A 19094-nucleotide genomic window follows, 5' to 3' on the forward strand; every position below is an offset into this window, starting at 1 on the left:
TTTTACATATCTGCTTCAAGCTCTCTGGAAAAGTTATCAGTAAAGCTTTGTCTATGTATATATAACTTCAAACTTGTGGAAGGCTCTGGCTTTTACTTATCTGCTTCAAGCTCTCTGGAAAAGTTATCAGTAAAGCTTTGTCTATGTATAACTTGTGGAAGGCTCTGCATGATTTCTTGATAGATTAGTAGGTGGCGGCAGTTAAGGTTATCGGTTCATAAGCACAAGCAAAACCCTGAAAACAACCATTTCTGGTCTCTGCAGAGTGATAGAAAGAGAAACACATGATCATTTTAAGGTGAGACATCTCTACATATTTGCCAAATATTCAAAGGTGGATGAGATATTTCATTTCATTGTCTGATATTGAAACAACTCAAGCACTTAGCTCAAAAACTTTATCAAACACGTGGTCCTTCCATTGCACATTCTGCAACTGATGAAGGAACATGATGGAAATACAAAGCAACTCCTAATATTGAAAATCCTGCAGATTAAGTCTAATAAAAAAACACACACACCACAATCATATTCTCCGTCGAGATATATGCTGCATAGACATGCCATATACTAATTTCAAAGTTTTGAATGTGAGACTCCCCCCTCATATACATCAAGGTCTTTTTATTATTTTATTATTTTGGGTTTTTTTTCATTTTTTTTTCCATGGTGGATATTGATATAAGATGGGATTTCAATTAAATTTCCATAGGTTCTGATCATCTTCTTGATCAGCACCAACAACATCATCATCAGCTATGTCCAAGCGAGGAGGGCTAAGAAGCATTCCCTCAGCCATGTTCACCAGAACGTTAGGCATGTCAAAGATCAGATCCTCATCAACAAACTGATGATCACTCAACGCAACTCTATCAGCAGCCTCAATTGTTCTATGACCCTGAGCCTGCACCTCAGTTCTTGAATGAGAATCATCATTTCCCACTCCCATGGCGGCCGCCGCTGCTCCTATAGCAGCTGCAGCGGAGGCTGCCGCCGCCTGGATGTCACGTGAGGAACTAGAGGCTGGCACGGGCAACGAGGAAGCCGAGTTGGGGAAGTTGAGCTCGGCATCTTGACCCTTGAGGGCAATAGCTGCAACATCATAAGCAACCGCAGCCATTTCCGGAGTGGGAAATGTGCCTAGCCAAATCCTATTAGGCTTTCTTGGCTCCCGGATTTCAGACACCCATTTTCCACTGCTCCTGCGGCGCACACCCCGATAAGTTGGGTGACGCCCCGGGGTGGTGGAAGTAGTAGTAGTATTAGTAGTACTGCTTGAAGATGTGCTGTTTGATGTGTGCATGGTGGAGATGGCGGTTGGAAGTTGATGGGAGAAGCCATTTAAATGGGGGGGAGGAAAGGGGATTCAGTAATGATGAATCTGAATTGTGAGATAGGTGAAGAGTTTGAGGGATAGAAGGAGAAAGTGCAAACCAGTTGTTGATGAACTGCGCTGTGAAGAGATTTGGGGTGTAAGCCAGCTTTTTTTGTGTTGGATGGACTTCTGGGTTGGCCTGCGTTTTAGTACATAGCAAAAAGACTGCCTCAAACGTCAAGAGAACAGTGGTGTTTGGGGCATTAAGATCTTCTATATATGTCACCCCACTTTACTCTGATCTTTCTAACAAAGATTTGATTATAATAATGAGGGGTTTCATATCTTTTCAGGCCGATAATTCCATTCAAGGAATATATTGACAGTAAAAATGTGATGGACGTGACATATATTGGTTAGAGTGTTGAGCTTCCACTCTTTGGGATTGATGTGTGTAAAAAATCTATCACCTATATTGCAACTTGGTTAATTAATATATAAATTTATATGGCAAAGAAAATATAGCCCATATACACATGATTCACCCAAAGAAAATTTTAGGATTAGCCTAGCCAGCTCTATGTACAAGGCACGATGGCCAACTACATATACATGTAGATACTCTAGATTAACAAGCATCTCATATAAAAAATTATATATTGTATGTGACAGTGACATCGCATCTCGTGTCGCGATTTTATTTTATTTTTATATAATTAAGTTAAACTCGATTGGGTGAAGGTGAAAGATCTAAGCCAAACCTAAGCTTATAGCTGGAACCAAGGAACCAACCATATTCGAGTTGAAGATGACCTCGTTTTGGGTTTAAGGTTTAATATATAGGATTTATATTGGATACATAATGAAATGGAAGTCTAAAACCACAGTCTTAGTTATAAAAACAAGATTACCACTAAGTCTAACTGTCAACACAGGATTCGAACTCTGAGTTGAATCTAGACTTGAACTCCTTTTGGTTGGATTAAATCTTTTATCTAAGTAATTAAAATATCTATAAAGTTATGTGTACTTTTATGTATATATAAATTCTTTTAGCAACCTTGAGGAAACAAAGGAAGTACTTATTGAACCGAAGAATCTCAAGGCCTAAGACATCCTGGCCCAATCCTCCTCTATTTTGGGTTAGTCCATCATCGGAGAAGGTTAGCCCTTTGCGACTTAATATTAATATATACTTATATGCGAAATTTTATAGTGAATGTGTCATGTACGGATCTTTTATGTGGACATTCTTATTAGTCATATGATCATTTCATTAAACTTAAGTAAAGTTACTATTCAGATGAATCATGGGGCTAATATAAAGGTCCACATCTATGATCCATATATGGCACCATTTAGCGACAGAGCCAGCATGAGACTAGTGTGGTCCCAAGCTCCAACTCCATTTTTACCTTTTTTATTTGTATATTATATATGATATATAATATTATAATATATTAGATTAATTTTAGAATATTTACCCTAAAATAAAATAATATATTAGCTTCTTTTTTGTCTACAAATTAACCATAAAATTTCTTGGTCTCTCTTTTACTTATCTCCCTTAAATCTTCTAGGTTAGTTAATGATATTTGCACTAAAAACTCCTAAGAGCACTTCCACCCATTTACCATGGCAAAGGGCAAGGCAAGGGTTGTTTCTATTCACGTGAATAGTGACAGTCCTTGCAAAAGGCTTTTGGTGTTTCCACCTATTGCCATGGCAATCCAAGGGCAACCACTATTCACATGAAATATGATGAGAGGAATTTGTATAGATTTTTGGTGTGGGAAGTAAAGAATATGACTAAGTATTTATTTAAAAAAATTCTAAAATTCTTAGTATTTTTTTAGATTTTTTTAAATTTTTTTCGTTGCTAACATCATCGCTGACGTCAGCAAACCCATACAACATCCCAGGCTATTCTTGCCTTTGGGCTAGCCCGGTTTGCTGGGACCCATGCGCTGCCCGGGCTGTAGAAGCCCATTGGAACATCAAACTGGGGCTTAGGCCCCCTATTGCCCGGGCTGGGGGGGCACTGCTGGAAGTGCTCTAAAGTTTTAACCTTTCTTTCTCTTCCACTTTTGTTTAAAGCTTTGTGAATTTTTTTATTTTCCTCATTTTTTTATGTATGAGTTGGGATATTGCGCTTTATGAACTCCTTTTTTCAATTTTTTTTTTCTCTTTTGGAATATAAATTATCAAATTTGAAGTCCTTAATAATTTAGATGATGATATTAGTATTTAACGAATTTAAAATATGAAATTCATGATAATTATGAAGAGAAGACAAGGTTTATGAAGGGCCCCTCTAATGTGAAATTCTGGCTCCGTCACTGGCACTCTCATCATAGAACGACCTCATAGTTATAAGTATGACAAAATGTTCAATATGCATAAATTGAATGATATAGCTAAATTATTGTAATTTTTAATTCTTTAGACCTTTTAACAACCAACTTGAATGATATGACTAAAAAAATACCATAAAGTCATGTTCATCGGGTGACCAACTAGCTCTTCGATAAGTGGTATAACTCTTTCTAATATTAAAAATATTTCAAGTTTGAATTTCCCTTCCCAATTAATAAATCATGTTCACTAGTTTCATGTGTCAAATTCTCTCTCAAAAAATTATAAATTAATCATTTGAGGAAAATGATAATCTCACCCAAAACTAATATTGTTACCAGATAGCACTACTAAAAAAAAGGCTAAGGCCACAATTTGCCTAGTCACAACAAACTAGCAATGGCCGTTCGTATGTAATGTCCACGATTACTGTGCATCAGTGGCTCGTAATATATGGCTGGAAAACAATTAGCCACTGAAGTGGTGGCCCATGTAACACTTTGCCACAGCTAGCCCATGGCCAGTTGTTGGTTGGCGTGGGCCCCACTCCATCTGTGGCCAATTTTATATATGTTAAATAAAATAATTTTTCACTAACACTTGGAGAACGTGCATGAATAAAAAAATTGGTAGTGTTAGATATTTTAATAAAAAAATTACCTACTATAGGCCATGAGATAATGATCTTTTTTCCTTACACTGGGAGGACGTACAAAAAGGAAAAAATGGCAAGTTTCTTTACTTACTTAACATAAGCCACTGACACAATGGCGGACTCAAGAATTTTTCTACATGTGGGCTAAATATTTTTTGGTTTTGGGAGATCTTTTATAACCAGGAATTTTTGGGTAATAAATATTATATGGTAGGATTATATTTTTTTAATATAGAAAATATGATAGGATTTCAATGGGTAGAAGAGAAAAAAAAAATCTGATTTGGATGGCTATGATAGGCTGAATTCTAAAAGATAAGTGGGCTAATATTTAATTGTAGTGGATTTTGTTGTACAATAAAGACTATAGTACAAAACCAGCATTGGGCTAAAGCCCAGTTAAGCCCCTTCGTAGGTCTATCCTTGCAATGACACGTGGCCAATTTTACTTGAGCTTAGCCATAGTATGTTGCGAACATAAATATAAGCCGCGGGTGTATCCGTGACTTATATTGAGGTTTTCTAGTAGTGTAGAATTAGAGCATCCATCCCAAAACTAATTGTCGCATAAATGGTAGACATTATTCAAAATCATAAACATGTTCTAACTCCTTAGAACTGATATAAGTACCTTATTCTATAAGCACCCATGTATATTAATTCAAACCTCTACATTTATAAAGAGTTATTTGTTGCACAACTACATCAATCTGAATAACTCACCATATGAGATATGACAGAACATGATAGCAAAACCAACAAAAACAGTTTCCATCAGGGACAATTGATCCACTGTTAAGCATGACAAGTAAACACATAATTGACATACCAACATGAGTGAATCCAATATAATTAATGGCTACATGGGTTTAATTTCTACATTAATTTTTTGTTATGTCACACCAGTGGCCAAGTAGCAAAACCCATCACATGGTTTTCACAAACACCTTCTACCCACTTAATTAGCTCTCACTAGCAATCTCTAATTGTAGCACTAAGAAGCGACTTAAGTGCATGCATTTGGGACAATACCATCATTAATTTTCTTGACCAACAGGGTTGCCTTTTCCACCAACTTTGCAGCTGCAGGCAACCAACTTCTAACCTATCTCTTAGCTTCAATATATGTATTTTATTTTTAGAAAAAACCCCCACCCTCCAAAAGCTTACTATCTATATAAAAGCTGCATGAGAGTCGTACGTGAACGATCCTTATGTGGGAATAATTTAATTATAGGTGTACATACATATATTGAAATTCTGTCTTGTGAGACATCAATCTCTCTCCATTGAGAAAGAAATTCCTTGCATATATGCGAAGTTTTTCTTCTCCTTACTAATTACGCGACTCACGTCTCTAAGAAGAAGATGGTTGTAATTGCATACAAAAAAACGCTGTATACTATACACTTGGTGAATCCGTCTTGTCCAACAACAACTGTTCCAATTGAGGAGGAGAGAGAAAGTGATGAGGGAGGGAGGGAGACAAAAGGTAGTTGAGAATTGCAAAGTTATATAAAAAGTGATAGCCAAAATATTATAATATTGTTTGCCTGTCTATCCGTACACCCCCAGGTCTTGATAACATCATTACCAGAGGACCAAAATAGATCATATATACTTGATGGTTGGTGACATGTAGTGCCTCAAACTCAATACAACAGTACTTGTTTGTGATGCCTTATCGATGATGATCTATCTAAGCCGAGTGAGTATGTGGCTTGGGAGTGAATTGTGGGTGCTGCCCCCCACAATAACCAGAGTCTTAGAGAGCATGAATGTCACACTCTGAAAGAGACACCGCCGCAGACAAATGATTTAGATAAGGCTAAATATATATGTATAATCTGGGTTTCTTCAAGGAGTTGATCTGTAAAGTGTTATATATGAAGCAAAAAGTTTGAGGCTGCTTTGAATTATGCAAAACCTTTAGCCGTGTAATTCCCGTGTGTGTGCGCCACGGTTTTGTTGAAAAAATAGCTTACATGTTGAAATTAACATTTATCAGTCGACATGCAAAGCACAAGTTACATAGATTTGCGGACTCCATTTTGGAAACGTAGAATTGAATCAACTGGCTCCTGTTTTTATATGGAACACATCTGGTGTACATTTCTTAAGTAATGGAGTTCTCAATCTCTGCATTTAGAGTTTGTGCATTTTCTTGTATTCACTTTAGTTTTCTTTTTTCTTCTCATTTTTTTTAAGTTTTTCAGTCATCAAATCTTGGATTAGTCTAAATTGTAAACTGGCGTTAAGCCCGATAAGAATGATGGGTCGGGCTCCAGCATAGTAGCTTAGGCTGATTTGGGAACATAGATGAAGAGGGCCAAGCCCAAGAAATTCCACGCAACAGATGGCCCAATCTGAACTCCATAAGAGCTCAATTATTCTCGTTAAGCTAACTTGGAAGTTTGGCTTCAAATTGTCTTCTCGTTGTTTTTATATTATTTCTCATCGTTCTCTCATTTTTCTAGTCTTATGTTATTTTTCTAGTCTCAACTTCATATTTTTCTAGTCTCAAATAAAAGTTTGAAACAGACAAAGTTCAAGACCACGAAACCCAGTGGAAAATCTTCCATAACCCTCATTGTTGCATGCATGATTCAATGTTGAGGACTAGCACTCAAGAACAGGCTGATGTTATGGTGTTCATTTCTTCCAAAACTAGAACAGATCCCCAAATTCAAAATTTTCATTTTCATTGATTGAAAAGGAAAATATGACTAGCACTTATCCAACAGCCAATCGTGGTATCATGATGTACGGGTTGGATGATATAAAAATTAGGCTCAAACAACCCTAAAGAAGAATCTCTCAGTTTTGTTGTTTGAATTTTGAGTTGGACTTTTTGAAAGTTCTTGTCCAAAATTCCCAATCCACCTGGATTCATGTTGAAATAAGCAGCAACCCTATGAGGCTATGACTATGAGCAAAAATCACATAAATTTGAGTGTTATTCACTTGACGAAACAGATAGACGAGACGATGATAGATCATACTAACTAAATAAATAAACCTTGAGATTCATTGATATCACACACAAGAATTAAAAACCTGCTGTCTCTCAAACCTCTCAAAGGCACTAATTGTCCATATTGGATGGGACTTTATGATTCAAAACAAAGATACTTTTGCCAATAAAAAGATCCTCCTTTAATTAATACTTAAATCAAAGCCTCCAACTTTCTCAAGATTCATGATTAAGCTTTTTAGGGTGACAACTCACTCCCATATACCGATAAGACAACTTTCAGCCACCAGCAACCCAAAAGCTAAAACCCTTAGTTGGCAAATCCTATGCCCTCTCCGATATGTTTTCCGGCCATCTAATTAAACCCTACTTTGACTAATCTTTCCTCTCCCTAACCCAATGACCTTCCCTAATTACCACTTTTTCATGTCACATTATCCTTTTCTTTCTTGCTGTAATTATTCAACAATCCTTATCAACACCTTTCATTATCATGCAATGGGGCCCCACAGCTATCATCAAACTTGCCCCACATTTGATTTTGATGAACAACATTTCTTCTCGTGCGGTCACGACCACATTGAGCAGCTGAGTTTTGGTCTTTCATTGGATGAAACGAGCTTTACTGTCAGCTATAACATCTGTTATGGATTCTCCCTTGCTCCAATCGGAAGTCGACACATACCTATTGTATGCCGTATAAAGTTTGCATGCTGTGCTTATACAGTGTTTCATCTTGAAAATACAAGTAGATGTAACATCATTAACTTAATTAAACAGTTTCTACAAGTTAAAGTTCTTCCCATTTGTTCTATAGGTGGCCGCAACACTGTCTTGTCATTTTGTGTTTGTGTTGAGTAATAGCCAAACTTATAACATGTTTTAATTACTTATTCATATGAAACTCATTTATCGTGATATATGAGATTATAAGTTTATCGTTTGTATGCGTGAGATGTTCGTGTAATTTACAAGTTATCGTGTGAGTAATTGTCACCTAAAGTATAGGATTCAACCAAAAATATGAAGGCCACTTATTTTTCTTTGTGCCCAAGGGTGTGATTTATTTATTCAGAAAAGAATGTACATTTGCAATATTTTATGCTACCTAAATAGCTTACTGAAACCAATGCTGTACGGTGGATGGACATGGATGTCAGTTTATCAACCACATGAAGGGCCGACATCATTCTGATAATAATTTTAATTTTCTAAATATTTGCCTGAAGAGTGATGTGACAAAGGGTAAGTGAAATAGGAACAATTGAAGACCTCTAGGACACTCTCCCTCTACAACCTTACAAAACTAGGGCACTAGACTACCCTTAAGAACCCTAAATTCAAAAAAAAAAATCTTCATGCTCAAAAACAATTTTGAAAATGGTACATGCATGCATCTAAATTCTAAATCCACCAAAAAAATATATATCTATAGTTGACATGCTTTATGAGATTCAAATCTGAGCAATCAGATCTCTACCAAAAAAGCAAAGATTGAAAAAAGAGAAAAAAAGGAGGAGGACTTTCATGCTTTTGGGCTCAACTCCTTTTTGAGATTTACATGCACAAGTTGGATAATCCTATGCTATTTCATGTAGCTAGAGCCTAAAAGAATCAATGAGAAAAGTAAAGAGGTCCTTTTATTTTCTCTCTCTCTCTCTCTCTGCCTTCCTTGTGTGTTTGTCTGTCTCCCCCTTTGAAATGTCCTCATCCATCCATCAATCCTGTCCGTCCATCACCGATCCAGCCATCACAGATGTGATTGCCAGCTACATCAATGGGACCCCCACCTCCCCCAATTTTTTGTCTAGGCAAAAGGTTCTTCGTCTTCCTCTCATATATACTTGAAAAACACACTGCATAAAATGAGAGATATTACTATTTTGTTGTTTTTAATTAATATAATTATGATATAAATAATAATTTTTTTTTTTATAGTTGTTGTAACTAAGTTTTTCTGCTCACACTGTCCCTCCCCTAGGTCCATAGGGCCATGGGCTAGCTCATCACCAAACGCGAGCACCCAATCATTCAGTCCTCGATGGTGCCACGTCAGCTGGCCCCACAGGTAGCCAATGGCTATAATAAGAAGAGAGATTGGGTAGGGGTAGGCTGCAGCACCTGATCAGCGTGGTTTATGGGCCACTCGTGCACCCTTTTCTTTTTATAAAAAAATTGTAAATTATAATTATTGATTTTGTTGTTTGTTGATATTATTATTGTGCATATGCATGGATGGAACGTTCTGCTGCTTCAAAAGCAAGCTATCAGATCTGAGGCTCTCTGAACATCTCAGACTGCTTACGACTCAGAAACACGAAAAGACTGAGATTCTTCTGTACACTACGTCCCCATACCCTTCCTTCTATTATTTCTTTCATTTAACTCTTCACTTAATCCATACACACTTTCTCAAAACCAAAAACAAAACCAGGAAAACCAAGGATTATTTGCAACAAATCGGGAGACTTGAGAAATGGTGGACGTTCAAATCATGTAATCCTTTAAGTTAGGTCTTCTAATTATATCATTAGCACGTCAAAACGCAATAAATTATACCTTATCGAATTTATAATTCACATCTTTATATCATTGCGAAAACATTTAGTTTCGTAATTTAAACCGATCAAACATTAAATAAAAACTACAATGCAATTACAAGTTTATAAGAGGAAAACTTCCTTTGTAGAAGTTCATAACCACAATGTTAAACAAAGAAACCTTGGAATTAATGATTGTCCAATTATGAGAAATATGAATTATAGCAAGTATGAAAGCGAGCGACGAGAAAAGGCAGCCGTATTAAATGATAAAGGAGGTATGTAGTACAAAATTGTCAGTAGAACTGCTGTACACAGGCACCGCCATCGACTGCTGCTAATCACATGGGCTAGCTTTGATATTTATCTCATCATGGATGGTCCAACGGTCTGAGATTAACTGGGGTACACTCCCTGAGATGACGTGGGAATCATCAGCACTGATCAGCTCAGCTCCACTATTTTTACATAATTAATTCTTCAATTATTTGATTTTTTTTTGGCCCCGTTTTGCAAGGTTTTTGAGGTGAAATTATTAATAGTGTGTTTAAATAGTGTGTATTAATGTTTGATAATCCAAATCTAATTATTCGATTGATAATATATATGGGAAGGATTATAGTTTTAGATAAAATGTTAAGCAAGAGACTTTATGTTCTCAATGGAAAATTTGTTGTATCAGATATAATTCTTCAATTAATACAATTTCTTTCATTGCCAAATAATTAAATTTACAGAAATATTATATGAGTAGCAATTTCTTCTGTTTAATGCGAGGACGGGTACCATGGGTGGCCTTGGGGTGGTGCAAATGGCACCACAGCACAAGGCCCCCGATTTTTAAGGGTCCTCGAAAAAAAATTCTTTATATGTATATTTTAATATTATAGGAATTGTATATATAGTATAGTATGCTGAGCATTTGCACAAGATGGTGTCTAGCGGGTTTGGCTAGAGCGCATATCCATTTAACAAAAGCGCCAGAGTTCGATTCTTGGCTGGAGCCCAATCTAAGTTTCGCACAAGACCCTCAAAATCTCTAAGACAACCCTGATGGATACTGTAAGTAATTAAGACACTCGCCTCATCACCCAGTGATTTTGGGTTGGAAACCCCCTAGAATACTGGCCTCCTTAATTTCATGGTTATATACGTAACATCCAAGTAAATGATGTGAACATATGCCACATGGTAGACTTGACTTTATATCAAAAGCCAATGAACGAATATGCCGCCAAAAGACAAAATCTTAGTGAAAATATGTCTAGCCAAAGAAGTCTTAATTGTCCAAATAAGAAATCCTCAATTTTCAATGCAAAATAAATTTTTTAAAAATAACTCTTCCATTAGATATAAAGTACTTCAGAAATAAAATAAAATAAAATAATTTCCAAGGTAAAATATTATTTTGATATGATGTTCTTAGGCACTTGGGACATGCCCCTTGGTGCATCAACAAGATATTGGAAGCATGGAGGCAACTTTTAATGCAAATGATTATGAAAAAAGCAGTGAACCCTCTTTTTTTTTAACTTTTTAATTTAATGAATTTAAAAAAAAATATTTTAATATCTCTAACACTTATATGATATGAATGCATGAAAGGATATAAGGTCAATCTATGTAAAAAGTCTTAGATGTTCAATCCACAAAGAGTGTTTAGCTTTTTAAAATTGCACATTCTTTTAAAAATTCATAAGTCTTGCTTGAGACGTGACATTTGGTGAACAACAAAGATGATAAAGTCATAGATTAAAAATGGAGCAGAAAAAGTCCTATTCCAAGTAAATATATTTAATAATGATTAGGAAATATATCATAATTAAGTTTGATTTTGATGCGTTTTTTTGGTGGAAAAAAATGTACCGCCGATATAAAAAAAAAATTATATGCTTTGATCGCCAAGTTTAGAAACACATGCAAGTGCCACAAAAGTGGTACGAGTTATTTATTAGTTTAAGAAACTGGTCAACTGACTTTGACCAATATATACAAAGGGTTTCAACTTTAATAATGTCAAATAGGCTGTGCCTCCATGACCTAATAATTTCGACCCAACATGGGAACATATACTCTTCTTATATGTGATACGTACAAACTACAAATCGAAGTTGTTTATGCAGACAATTATGATTATGAAAAATGCAAGACGGATATTTGGATTAAAAATGTACACAGAAACTTGTAGCTCTAGTGGTAGAGAACCCGTACATCTAAACCTAAGGCCATGCATCAAAATGAGGCACAGAATCAGAGCCTCTCCTTAAAGAGAGGTACCCATGAAAAATACAAAAAGAGGCAGAGAGATGCATATATTTGGATTCAAGTGCGCTGGTCAGGTCAGCCCATATGCATCTCTCAAAAACCACCCCATCCCCAAAGTGATCTTTGACCTTTTTCTCATCCTTAAACCGTCTCCCAAAACGATTCTCCCTCTCTAAACGACAACCCTTTTTTTCCCGTTTTCCACAAACGGCACACCGTTCATGCAAAACACCCCGTTTTGGCCCATTTTGTTTCTTCATACACTACTTCTGTCTACAAAAACCCTCCCACGTTAAAAGCCTGACGTGGCGGTCTGTCGTTGGCAGCACGCCCGAAAACTTGCCAGTAAACAGGCAATTTGGTCAAAAGTCCCCGATCGGATCCCATGCACTGTACACGCGTCAGCACGCCACAACCTTCTTGCCATCCACTCCCATCCTCACACGTGTCGATCATTGATTCTTCCGCCCACCCATCCCTTCCTACACCCGCATACTCCCTCGCAAAATCCCATATCCAAAGCGAAAAGCCTTGTCCAAGTTGCAGCTCTGCTTATCCCTGTGTCCAAACACTCCCAATCCCACGCTGTGGACACAGAGAGAGAAGGGCAGTGAGTCACTAGACGTATAGATACATAAACACACACATACACTTTGACACAGACATGGGACCATTGTCCTGTGCTTAAATTCGAGCTTTTTCGTGAACGACACGATCCGACTCTGCCGCTCTCTCTCTCTCCTCTCTCTTTCTCTCTCCTAAAAAACACACCTTTTTTTTTCCTTCACTTCATTTTCTCTCAACACTCCTTCTCCTAAACCAACTTGTGTTTTCTCTTTCTCCATTCTTCTGCTATTGCTTCTTTACTTCTCCATGGAAATGGAGGACCAGTACAACATGTCAGACCTCCGGCAGCTCATGAACGGAGGAGGAAGTAGGGCCCACTTTCCCTCCATCCCCTTACAAGCCGCCACGGAGCTCTTCCCGAGCCACCGAGTTCCGCCTCTCACGGCTCCACCAGCCCATCATCATCAGCAGCACCATCACTATGAGCAGCTGATGATGATGGGCCGTCCTCAGCCGCATGATCATCATATCATCAACCCTCGTGGGCTCCACCATCACGAGTTCCGCTCTCCAGATTCTGCTGCTGGAGGCGGTGCTGCTGCTAATAGTGCCACTGTTACTGCTTCTCTCAGTGGTGGTGGTGGGTTAATGGAGGCCGAGGCTGGCGGCGATATTGGAGGGTCTGGAAGATGGCCGAGGCAGGAGACTCTCACACTTCTAGAGATCCGATCCCGGCTTGATTTTAAGTTCAAAGAGGCCAACCAAAAGGGTCCCCTCTGGGATGAGGTCTCTAGGTACGTTTACATATACATACGTACACACTTGTACTAAATATTATCTGCCCTACCCTACAATTTTCTCATCCTTTTTTCTTTTTTTGTTCTTGGTTTTCTTGGTTTGTGGTTTCTCTTAATTGGACGGTGAAAGAATTGTTTTGGATAGCAATTTATTTATTTATTCAAACTTTTTTCCTTGTTTGGAGTTGGAAAATGACTGAACAAGGAAGTTCAGTTGGAAACCCAGGTGCTATTCTTTTCTTTTGATTACTTCATTTCGAGATCTGATGATGGCTTTCGTGTTGTGCAAAATGGTTACTTAATCACTTCTTTTTTCTTTTCTTTCTATACGTTTTCTATTTTCAAAACGCGACCCTTCTTTTAAATGCAAGTATTTGTTTGTCTTTTTTTTTACCCAAATAATGGGTGGCCTCTTCCATGCTTGGCTACTGTGAATCAACTGGCTTTTTATCTGATATGGAAAAGACATGATTTACAAGAAACGTACTTCCCCCCACATAAGACTAGCCATTATTTTGTTCACAAATTTGAATGGTCATATCCTTTTGTCTCGAATAAGTACTGTAGTTGCTCGGCAAAAGGAAACCACACGGAATTCTTAGAACATCAGCATTAGGAAAGCAAAGGACCATGAATTAATTCACATGGCCACAACTTTTTTTGTGTGTTTTTAGACTAGTCCATTTTGGAATTCAATTTAGGGTTCCTTACTATTATCAAGTATTGAATTTCTTGTAGGGGGTTTTTTTTAATTGTCTTCCTCATGTTGATTAAGTAATTAATTTGGTGCAGGATCATGTGTGAGGAACATGGGTATCAAAGAAGTGGGAAAAAATGTAGAGAGAAATTTGAAAATTTGTACAAGTATTACAAGAAGACAAAGGAAGGAAAGGCTGGAAGACAAGATGGTAAGAATTATCGCTTCTTTCGACAGCTTGAAGCTCTCTACGGAGAAACCACCAATTCCGTAGTATCAACTTCACTCCCAGAAGCCCATTTCATTGGTAATAACAGTAATAACAATAATCTTCGTTACCAAACAACGATCAACGCTCAAGCCAATCAAGAGATCACTACTCCCTATCATCACTCAACTGATCAAAAGCACTGTGACAGCCTAAGCCTCTCGAATTCCTCCGAGTTCGACACCTCCTCGTCGGAAGATCAGGACAACAATGATGTCAGCGCGGCCGCGATGGATGATGACTCTCCGGACATCAAGACGATGAGGAAGAGAAGAGGTGGGAGGGGTTGGAAGGTGAAGATAAAAGAGTTCATTGATGCACAAATGAGGAAGCTGATGGAGAAACAAGAGGAGTGGCTGGAGAGGTTAATGAGAACTCTTGAGCAAAAGGAGAGGGAGAGGATGGTGAGAGAGGAGGAGTGGAGAAAGCAAGAAGTGGAGAGGGTTGAAAAAGAGCACAAGTTTTGGGCCAAAGAGAGGGCTTGGATTGAAGCAAGGGACAAGGCTTTGATGGAGGCATTGCACAAGCTAACAGGAGGATCATCATCAACAGATCAAGCAAAGGCTAACTATAGTTCTCCATCACCTGATCATGATCATGATCAGCATCATCATCATCATCATCATCATCATCAGACTAGTTCTGATCATGATCAAATTGTTCATAACACTAGTAGTGCAAGGGAGTTGTTGAATAAGAAGCGCAAGGAGAATGTGAATTCAAAAAGCTCAGCTTGTTACTTTCAGAACAATGAGTCTTGTTCCTCATTGTATAGTAGTCAAGGAGGGTATTGTGCTGAAATGAATGACCATGAGCAAGGTGGTAATAATGATGGGTCTAATAATTCTCCTTGTGGCAATGCAAATGTGGGAAATGCAGTGCAGGATAATTGTTTTCCCTTCTTGATGAGTGAAGGAGAGAACTTGTGGGAAAACTATGGACTGAAGCTCAGCAAGGGAAGCCAAAACCAGTGAGGTCATGTGGTAGATCAGCTAGCAGAAAGGCAGAAGACAACTTGTTCAGTTGCTTTAACTAGCAGTGTGTGTTTTCAAAGGAGAGGTTTGACTTTGATTATGGGGTTTCAGAAATTTGAAAATATACCCCTCTCTCTCTCTCTCTCTCTCTCTCTCTCATGTGAGGTGGGGCTTACAATATTGTAAGCAAGGAGCTAACTGATGAGGATTATTTATGTATAGGGTCTGAGTGATGTTTTAATGGGACTAAAGACATGAAAATTTTAGAGGGGAATAAAGCATTTTATTTTCTTTCTGGAATTTTATTGGGGAAGGGAGAGGTTACAGTGTTGCTAGCTAGTGTTTTGTTATCATCATCCTAGTCTCTTTTATGCAAAGATTTAATTCCTTTATCAGGAAAATGTCATCTTTTGTTGTTGTGGGTTTTTATTTATTTAATTCTCCATTTGATTAGAACTCCAAAATAGTTCTTTAGCACTCTTATCATTTCAACTTTCCTCAATACCAACTCACTCCATCGGCAGTATGACTATTTTAAAGTGTTAATACCAACTCCTTTCATGCTAGTATACTATAATTGTATGTTTATATATCTTCTTCAGAAATGACACGGTCATTCCAGCTTAAAACCTTATAACAAAATACCAACTTTCCTCAATACCAACTCACTCCATCGCCAGTATGACTATTTTGAAGTGTTAATACCAACTCCTTTCATGCTAGTACTATAATTGTACGTTTATATATCTTCTTCGGAAATGACATGGCCGTTTGAGCTTAAAACCTTATAACAAAATATTAAGACGATAATTAATTTCTTGCCTTTTTGGCTACTCGGGGTTGGGGGAAGTGATAATTTTTGTCTTAAAATTAAAGGATTTGTAGTTTTAAAAAGAGGTTACAAACTAATGAAGTAAATAATCTATCTCCTTGTGCATAGCATCTCGTGGTTAAACAGTTCACTATGGTGCTTTGATTGAGCTTAATTTAAGTTCCAAATAACCGTATGCAATTAGCTTACTTATCAATCCGACCTAGCTAGCTAGATATACACTTTGTCCAACACTTTACTAACACGAACAATATATATATTAAAATCCCTCCATCATTAAAAAAAAAAAAGTTACTTGCTTCAGACAATAATTGAAGAATATTGCTGCTGTTTTATTTATATACAGTGAAATATATATATTTGCTTGATGCATTGTGTCACATAAATTTTTCCTCTATATGGCACAAAACACAGAGAAGAAGAAATGTGAGATTGCCAAATAAAAAAGAAAAGAAAAAGGAAGCAAATTCGTTTGCTACTTTGGAAGTTGCCTTCTGGTCTGGACATGGCATGGCTGGTACAGCTATAGAAAACTGACAATATTGGAAGCAGGCATATGTGCAGTGCAGCTTAGCAAAGCAAATGTACGAAGCCTCCTCCTCACCAGGAAGATGTCATGTTCTGCAATTAAAGGCACTCAAAGTATTGATTGATATGCATTGAGTAGTAAATGAAGGGATGAGAGAGACATAAGAAAGAGAGAGAAATTATTATCAGCAGACCAACAACATATCATTCTGCAAAGGGAGAAATGTTTTGGCGATATAATTACTTAATATTATGTTTTAGGAATTAATTGAATTCGTATTATCCGTAAGTACATCAATGATTATGTGCTTCTGTCTAAATCAATTTGATAACTTCATTTTTTCTCTCTTCTTGTTCCTTGCTTGCTAGGAAACCCAAGATTCTTGTCCTCTCACCCATAAATAAAGCTTGGCATTAATTGATATTTCCCCATCAAATAGATTCACCAAAAAAAGAAGATAGTAAAGGACTTTGATTCTTTTCCAACTTTGTAACATAACTGTTATTAGCACTCCGAAAAAGACGACATGCACTTCTCCGAATATAATTTCTTATGTTATTACAAGGGAATAGTGTATGATGACATTTTTTTTTCTTTTAAATGAAAAAAAAATTTAGGGGTAGGGGAGGTTACCCTATTCCAAGGCTAGGGCATATCAAGGTCTCTTTGAGGACTTACAAAGGGGGCCTTAGCCCCTTTATTGGTTTTTACATATTACTTACCAAGAGAAATTGTCGACAGCGAGACTTAAACATAGGTATGGATAGCAAAGAGAATGATTCTTACTAACTCAACCAACCCTCATCGGCACATGATGACATTTATGAGAGTGCCAATACCAGTTCTTTTTTTTAAATTAGGAAAAGGGCTTTTCACAATCCAATTGAAGCTTTAATCTTGCGTTTGTGCAGAGAGCCCATTATGATCCAAACAGAGAAAAAGGGTCATATGACACTCAAATACACAGCACAGTGTGAGGATACAAATATCATCACTCTTAGACAGACAGAGACTCATGAGCATGACCGTACATAGGAAAGAGTAAAGAAGCTTCCCACCAGGGGAACCAAACAAGGGAGGAGACATAGACATATTGCCAGTCATTGTCACAGTTTTCTGCAAGTACCACCATTTTTTTATATCTCTCTTTTTACTACTTAGAAGAAAAATCTCCACTCTCTCCAACCCAAGCAGCAGCAGCAGTCAAAGGGAAACGAAATTACATGACAATTTTAGAACTCTGAAGTTTAAGCAGACCAGCTTTTTTTGGGGATGCTTGCTTTGCTTTGCTTTGCCTTGCTTGCTTCAGCCTTCATGCTTGTTGATGTGACCACTTACTGAGCTAATAAAACACTAAAGGAAAAAGCAATAATAAATATGACTGTCGTGTTTCTGCTCTGCTTTTTCAGCTTCTAGCTTACCCCAAATTGGGAAATCTTTGCCATGCTTCCTGACTGCTTTTTAACTATCTTTACACTTACATGACAATTAAACCTACCATTGATATTATATATTATAGTAACTACAGAAATACGAGCCCCTTATCTGCCTTCCTTTTTTAAGAAATTTTTGAAATAAAATAAAATTAAAAGGAGGCTCTGCAAGTCTTTTTATTTTGTCAGAAGAGGCTCTGCAAGTCTAGTCTTCAATATTTTTATAGTGAGGGCTTTATGCCCTTAATAAAACCCTATCTCATTTGAATTAAATTGATAAGTCGTTGGATCAAAATATTTAGTTCGATTCAGCGATTAAAATATAGGGTTTCATCTAAGGCCTCATTATAGAATCACTCGCTGATTCTGATACATCTGCACTTTTTGATATTTTCAGAGAAGGATGTGGCCCAATTGGCCCAGCTCAATTCATTAGTTTTTTCTCCTGGTCCAGCAAAATGCATTATGGCTATGGGCTTGTCTGTTAGTGAGGGATGGGGAATTTTTCAACCAATTCCAGCCCTCTTTTTTTTCTTGATTTTGAAGTATAGTGAGGGGCTTTATGGATCTTCTGGATTATTCAGTTGTCTTCAAGCTAAGGTTGGCTTTTAGGGTGCGTTTTTAACAGATTGGCCAATGTTCAAGTCCGCAGACAAACCGGAGCCCAGGTCAATCCAAACTTCAACCAGAAATTTTGTTTTTATGTCGAATTTCAACCAGAACTTTAAATGGTCAATATGCAAAAACTTCTTTTAACCCATAAAATATTACATCAAACAATTTAATCACAATGAGAGTTTCTTTTTACATACTGGATTGGCTTACTGGTTGGTTATACAAACTATAAGTTTGGAAGGATACCAATGCGAGCAAGATAAAGACTTAATACCCGG

The 19094-nt window shown here is 37.3% G+C and overlaps 2 protein-coding genes across 2 annotated transcripts; one reads left to right on the top strand and one right to left on the bottom strand.

Moving 5' to 3' along the window:
• LOC18769264 (ethylene-responsive transcription factor ERF024) lies at positions 415–1823 on the bottom strand. The gene has a single exon (XM_007203321.2). It carries the CDS (start codon positions 1301–1303, stop codon positions 695–697), a length of 609 nt encoding a protein of 202 aa, XP_007203383.1. The 5' UTR covers positions 1304–1823; the 3' UTR covers positions 415–694.
• On the top strand, positions 12743–15863 carry LOC18770416 (trihelix transcription factor PTL). Its single transcript, XM_020569288.1, has 2 exons — positions 12743–13465; positions 14261–15863. The coding sequence occupies exons 1-2, from the start codon at positions 12978–12980 to the stop codon at positions 15405–15407; spliced, it is 1635 nt and encodes a 544-aa protein (XP_020424877.1). The 5' UTR covers positions 12743–12977; the 3' UTR covers positions 15408–15863.

The sequence above is a fragment of the Prunus persica genome, chromosome G7, assembly GCF_000346465.2.
Source record: "Prunus persica cultivar Lovell chromosome G7, Prunus_persica_NCBIv2, whole genome shotgun sequence".
NCBI classification, from domain to species: domain Eukaryota; kingdom Viridiplantae; phylum Streptophyta; class Magnoliopsida; order Rosales; family Rosaceae; genus Prunus; species Prunus persica.

What these genes read in the sequence shown, in the direction of transcription:
- LOC18770416 (XM_020569288.1), top strand. Translation starts at nt 12,978, where the DNA reads ATGGAAATGGAGGACCAGTACAACATGTCAGACCTCCGGCAGCTCATG. An exon ending in CTCTGGGATGAGGTCTCTAG is followed by an intron (nt 13,466 to 14,260) that starts GTACGTTTACAT and finishes AATTTGGTGCAG; the next exon opens with GATCATGTGTGAGGAACATG.
- LOC18769264 (XM_007203321.2), bottom strand. Translation starts at nt 1,303, where the DNA reads ATGCACACATCAAACAGCACATCTTCAAGCAGTACTACTAATACTACT.